General features: G+C 37.8%; 1 protein-coding gene across 1 annotated transcript; it reads left to right on the forward strand.

Moving 5' to 3' along the window:
* The first annotated feature begins 2,779 nt into the window (after positions 1 to 2,779).
* LOC104860014 (olfactory receptor 14A2) lies at positions 2,780 to 6,234 on the forward strand. Its single transcript, XM_010620998.2, has 2 exons — positions 2,780 to 3,684; positions 6,159 to 6,234. The coding sequence occupies exons 1-2, from the start codon at positions 2,780 to 2,782 to the stop codon at positions 6,232 to 6,234; spliced, it is 981 nt and encodes a 326-aa protein (XP_010619300.2).
* The last annotated feature ends 311 nt before the right edge of the window (positions 6,235 to 6,545 follow it).

Here is a 6,545-nt window from a genome sequence, read left to right on the forward strand (position 1 = left end):
TTTTTATAGTTAAAATTATGTTGGAAGAACTTAGCTAAAAATTTTCATCTAATTTGATTAAAAATTTTACATGGAAAAGAGATAAATAAATATATATTTTAAAATCCTACAGGTCTATCTTTAAAAGATATTTCATTTTCAGTACTAGTCAGTGAAGGATATGAAAAGATGAGCATTATAATTTATTTCACTTTTCATGTCATTGTGATTTGGTTTTGCAAAATCATAAGTAGAAGAAAGTTATTAGGGATATTTGATAGGGGGAATCTTCATATATTCACTTTAAATGAACTGCGCAAATTACAAAGTTTTGGTTACAAATATCTTTGATTGTGCAACTCTATGATAAATAGAATTAAGGGAGTATACAATGAGCTTGCTATAGTACTGTTAAATATCAGAGCCACGTCCTTCATGGTGTTGCAGAGTAAATTCTGTAGCCAGCAATCTGTGTAGAGAAAACAATAGTGATTATAGTGCTAATGGTCTTGAGGCATAACCACTTAATAAGGCTATTCAGACCTTTTCCCTTGGGGCATCCTGGGTATTAGTTAAGAGCCCTTACACAGATCTGCTGTGTACCTTGTACCTGAACTCATTTTCAAGTGATTCAAGACTTGAAATTTATAAAAGACAAAGGACTTTCCTATTTGCTTTACTTTGCACTCTTTCCTTTGAAATTAACGCAGCTTAGTAGGAATCTTTGAGCCTCATCTAAAGCCTAGAGGTGCACCTGTATGTCATGAAGACCATCTGCAAAGACAGCTTGATGTTGTAACTCATCTTCAGGTCAAAATTATTTCTAATTCAGTAGATCTTTTGGAATCATTTCCTAAAAATACATTTGACAAGTTAACCTTTGTTTGGGTGATTGAAGAGCTGGGATTATTTTAAGGTATGGATTTCAAATGTCCTTTGATAATATGTTAAAATACTCCATTTCAATGTAAATTTTTAGACTTTTTTGTACATTAAATAACTTTAGGAAAGAGCCAAAAATAATTTTAATGGCTGACTTCTGTTTTTTTCTCTTGTCTGCACCATGTTTATTTGTACCCACTGCCACTGGAAGGGCCCGACCCACAGGGCTCTCTCTGCACTCACACCACACGCTCTACAGAGTCACCACAGCCTGCTTCTCCCCAGGTCACCCAAATGCCCAAAAACACACTCCATCCCCAGGTGTGTTTCCTAAGTTGTCCTGCACACAGCTCTGTTCTGTGAACTCTTTCTCTGAATTCCAGTGTCAACACCAATGCCACCCAGGTAAACGCCCTCCCCCACATTAATCTCCACAGTAACACCTTTTCCTACCTTAAGCATTGTCACTACCTTAGATTTTTCCTTACAAATTTTTTCATTTGTTCTTCTTCTTGGCTTCCTCCAAGGAAAACCCAGCTCCAAGGAAAAAGATTATTTCTATCATTAGTTCATTTATGATACAAATAGGAAACCTTTTTTATGTTGTCATTAGAGAAGATGTACTGCACTTAGTAACCAATAATTTGTTATATATTCTGAACACAGAAAGAACATATCTAATAGCATTAGAAAGTGAATTGAAGAAACCATGACATCAGGGAAATATAATCAGGCAAAAGGAGAAATGTACTATGTCAAGATCAAATTTGAAAAACAAATCAAACAGTAGGAAGCCTCATACCAAGGCTCTGGTACATGTGTGACCCAAAGGATATTCACAGTGTGGGATAACTCAGCTTTCTTCTCCTGTCCTGTTCAATATTTTAGTATTGCCTGAGCTGAAGATAAAACAGTAAAGATTGAACAGTAAAGCTTTAATTACATCCTCTTGCTCACATCCATAAGGACACAGAAAGTGGTTTGCCTGTGTTGCACTGTTTAGTATAAGGGTATGACTTCATGACCATTTAAGGAACTCGAAAGACATGGGATTTTAGATTGTCATTCAAGTAGAAAAAGGTTTGTCATGAAATATGGCTCAGTAATAGTTGGACACAAACATCCAGTGAGTTGTTAGAGCTCCCATGTTTAGGAAAGTTGTACTCTTCTCAAAACAAAGTTGAGGATACAGCAAGAGGTGAGCTCTTATAATGACTAATGGGGGCAAATTTACTTGTTTATACATTTGTGTGTCTCTTTCATAGTTAGTGTAATATTTCTGTAGGTAGCATGCTGTTTCATACCTGTGTGCACTATGTAACGATCATATCAAAGTAATTAACACATGGCATTAACAGTTTTTCATGTTTTTGTTATGAGAACATTCAGAATCTTTCCTTCTAGCTGTCTGAAATATCCTATGTAATGAGAACAAATTCTGTACATATTAAGGCAAAACAGGACGACCCATAAACCCTGAGAATTCCTTCCCAAAACTCTGAGTGTCAAAACTCTAAAACTATAAACAGGGCTAACTAACCTCACCTGTTATTCATATGAATTGTTTCATATTAATAAAAGAGTCTCCATTTGGCATGGAGCTTCACAGTGGATCAGCTACACTTCACACATGAGATACATAGTTCGATCCTTAGCTGGAAAGGGAAGCATGGGAGAGGAATACGGAAGAGAGTTGAGAGGACGGGAACAAGATGATACAAAGAAAACGACCGAAAATTAGAGGGTGAGAGGAAAGGGAATTTTTAAGAAAATGTAAAATGTTTTTAAGGTGCAGTAGTTATATGCTTCTTTTACAACCGAATGTTTGTGAATTTAATGTCACTATTTTGGGCCTTATTATTACATTTTCTCTTATTGTGTGTGTCCTCATGTTGACAGGCAGTGAGGAGGCTGTAGCATGGTCAACACCACCTTGATGACAAGTTTCCTTCTCATGGGGTTTGCTGAGGACCCCGAGATGCAGACACTCTGTGCTGTGCTCTCTCTGCTGATGTACCTGGTGGCCCTGATGAGTAACCTTCTCATTGTCACTGTCCTTACCTTGGACTCGCAGCTCCAGACACCCATGTACTTCTTCCTGAAGAACTTGTCCTTGCTGGATGTCTCCCTGGTGTCTGTGCCAGTCCCAAAGTTCATCCTCAACAGTCTGACTCACAGCAACTCCATTTCCCTTCCGGGCTGTGCCTTCCAGCTCCTTTTAATAACATCCTTCTCAGCAAGTGAGACATTTATCCTGACTGCCATGTCCTATGACCGCTATGTGGCCATCTGCTGTCCCCTGCACTATGAGACCATCATGAGTGCCCAGGCCTGTGTGATGATGGCAGGAGCTTCCTGGGCTTTGGGGGGACTCTTTGGAGCCTTGTACACTGCTGGTACATTTTCTGTGCCCTTCTGTGGCTCCAGTGTAATCCCAGAGTTTTTCTGCAACATTCCCTCCTTACTCAAGATTTCCTGCTCTGACACACTCCTGGCGATCTATCCCAGCATGGGAATAGGACTGTGTCTGGGCCTGTTTTGTTGTGTCTGCATTGTGTTCTCCTATGTTCACATTCTCTCCGCTGTGCTGAGGATTCCACCCAGGAAAAGTCAGTCTAAAGCTTTCTCCACGTGTCTCCCTCATCTTGTTGTCTTCACCATTTTTATGTTAAGTGCACTCATGGTTTACCTGAGGCCACCTGCAGATACACCTCCAGTTATTGACAGGCTGCCTTCTGTGATGTACACTGTGCTGCCTCCCATCCTGAATCCGGTCATCTACACCCTGCGAAATGGTGACATAAAAAGGGGTCTGAGGAAGCTGTTGTCAGCCCTGCCTACTCAGTGGCTGCCCATCATGTAAAATTCCTTTATATCTACAGAACACGGGAACTCCAGTGTATCATGGAGTCTTCTCAGCTCTCAGTTTGGAGAGTTCTGGAGTGTTGTTATCTATCTCTTGCCCTATGAAGCAAACACCCAAGAGCCACCTGAGGTCAGAAGCTGCACCCCAAAAAGCCAATGTGTGTGTCATGAAGTCACCTGACAATCCTCTCTGACAAAGCAACTTTCCCTTGGTTCTTAGCTTTCTGAAAAGATTGGCTGTGTTTTGTGATCAGATTTCATTTTGGATCATATATTATCTCATTCCTGTGTTTCATTTATTGAAAACAAATCAAAAGTTGAAGGACAAAATGTAGCCCAGTTGTTCTCTGTCTGTCTTGTGAGCATAAAGTCATTAATTTGATGGGCAGTATCAGAAAAAAAATCTGCAGTAGGATCCACCCCCTAAAAAAATCAATAATTTTGAGAACACACATTGGGTTCATTATGTGGGAAGCATCTGAAGCTCCAACGTGAAACATAGTCCTGTTTTCTCAGTAATCAGATTGGCAGGTGCTGAGACAGAACATCCACCTGCAAAGCCACAAGGAGGGGACAGCTGAGCTGTCCTCACTGAGGAACCCCATACACCCACGCGGATGGTTTCCAGAAGGGTCCAGGGTGCTTCCAATGCAGCATACCCCAGTGTGTCTAGGAGCCTCCCATTGTGTAATTCAGCAAGTACAGAATTTCTAAATTTAATTTAAGCTAGGATAGTACTTTTAATTTGAGTATGAAAGAAATTACGGAATCTGTTAAAATTGTTGCAAAACTCACTGAGCAAGGACAGATTTCTTTTGCCTTATTCATTAGTATCCACAAGCAGAAGACTTTTCTTGGTCTTCTCTGTAAAGTGCTTAGAAATCCTAGGTTTTATCAGAATAACCTTTGAGCTTCACCTTTAATTATCTATGGAAATAAAAGACAGTTTTCTAATAGTATTCTATGGTGTTATTCTCTTTTTCAGTCATATTGACAACATTTTATTATCTTTTCCACTAAATAAATATCCAGATCAGGCCAGGGACTTAGCTGCTGCCTCAAAAGCAGAAGATACTGAGTTTGATCCCTGTCACTGAAAAAAAAAATTCAGTCAGATATTTTTACTCAGATGTAGGCAAACATAATTAATCATGACCTTAAACGTTTCCTGATAACCATTTTTATTTTTACTATCTTAAAATCATGTTAAATAAAGAAAATATAGCTTTTATGATATTGCTTACATGCAAACTTACTTTTAAGTTTTCTCAAAATAGCCAGTAGGACATGATAAAATTATTTGTTCTACCACTAAGGAGCATAACATCAGGTTACAGCAATTTCTTCCATATTTTCCTACTGTATATTTGTATTTTAGCATAACAGTAGCCTATTGTTTGTTTCAGTACCTTTGTCTGGGGTGCTCAGGAAGCAACATTTGTATTTACTGACTTTGAAGAATGAAGACTAAGTTGTATACTCATGTAAAAAATATCAAATGAGGAGATTTACCCTCATAATCCTTCATGTAACCATTTTTGTGTATGCTACTCTTCTAAAGTAAACACATACTTTACCATAATGGAATGTGGCTATGTCTCACAGTAGCTGTTGCTGGGGGAAGCAAAAACCCATCTGTGTGTTCTCCCACATTGCAGATGAATGGCAAGTTGTCTACAAAAGCTCCAAAGGAACAGCAGCTGAGTTCTCCCCTTGAAATTCTCATTGCTAAAATTATATGCATTTTTATTTCTTTTTGAAAAGGTTTCTTCGGATTATTCTCATGCAATTAGTCCAATTCAGCAAAATGTCTCATGAAAAATAGATTTGCAAGTGTTGGAGGAGGTCACAAGTGAAGCATCAGATTACTAAGGCATGAGCCATGGAAATGATACTGACTTTGACAATGGCCCTGTGAGCCAAAGTTTCTGTGCAGGTGAAATGAAGCAATACCCAGGAAATGCAGACCTATTTGATTCAGATTATGAACAAAGGAGCAATGTAAATACATACTTGACTAGTTGAAATGGTGCAAAATGGAAATTAAATTAAATGCAATGATGCAATCATAGAAAGAGGTCCAAAAATATAGTAAGGAGCTAGGTAGGGCTACAACCTATTGTACAGAATCCCAGCATTGCCATTCAATTTTGGAAATCATTTGTAAGAAATGAAATGATATAAGATGTTGTGAAATACAGTTAAAATGTACTCTTTATACCAGTAGCCATACTAAAAAATGTGTTTATTATGAAACCTCCCTAGCTGAACTGAAAGAATATATAGGTCTGCTATACTTAGCAGGACTTTCTCATGGTATTCACAGGAATGTAAAGCACGGGTCAAAAATGAAGGACATGGGCTTGAGGTTGGTAGAATATTGATGACACAGAGAAAGTTTGGTTCCCTTCAAAATTTACTGAGGTTTGAAGACAAAACCATCTGCCAAGAAAGAAGAGGAACCTGATGATCTGGCTGCTATCTACTCACTGTTCAAGACTCTTGTGAGTAATTGGCAAAAAATTTTCACACCATGCAAATACATGACTACTGCTCAATAAATTGCAGCAGTTCTTGGTTGCTTTAGCTTCAGGTAATATATGCAAAAAACCCCAACAACAACCAACTTAATATCCAACTTTATGATTAATATAACCAGTGATTTTTTTCATAATTTAATCTATTTGCATTTTTTATATTTTTATTGGAAATTTTCCTTTTGAGTATAAAAATACTATATTTACTCCTTAAAATTCTATATAGTTACTCTAATATATTTACATGATATATGATATATTTTAATGATATACATATATATA

This window comes from Fukomys damarensis, unplaced genomic scaffold (genome assembly GCF_012274545.1).
Source record: "Fukomys damarensis isolate Sample0158 unplaced genomic scaffold, DMR_v1.0_HiC HiC_scaffold_3, whole genome shotgun sequence".
Taxonomy (NCBI): domain Eukaryota; kingdom Metazoa; phylum Chordata; class Mammalia; order Rodentia; family Bathyergidae; genus Fukomys; species Fukomys damarensis.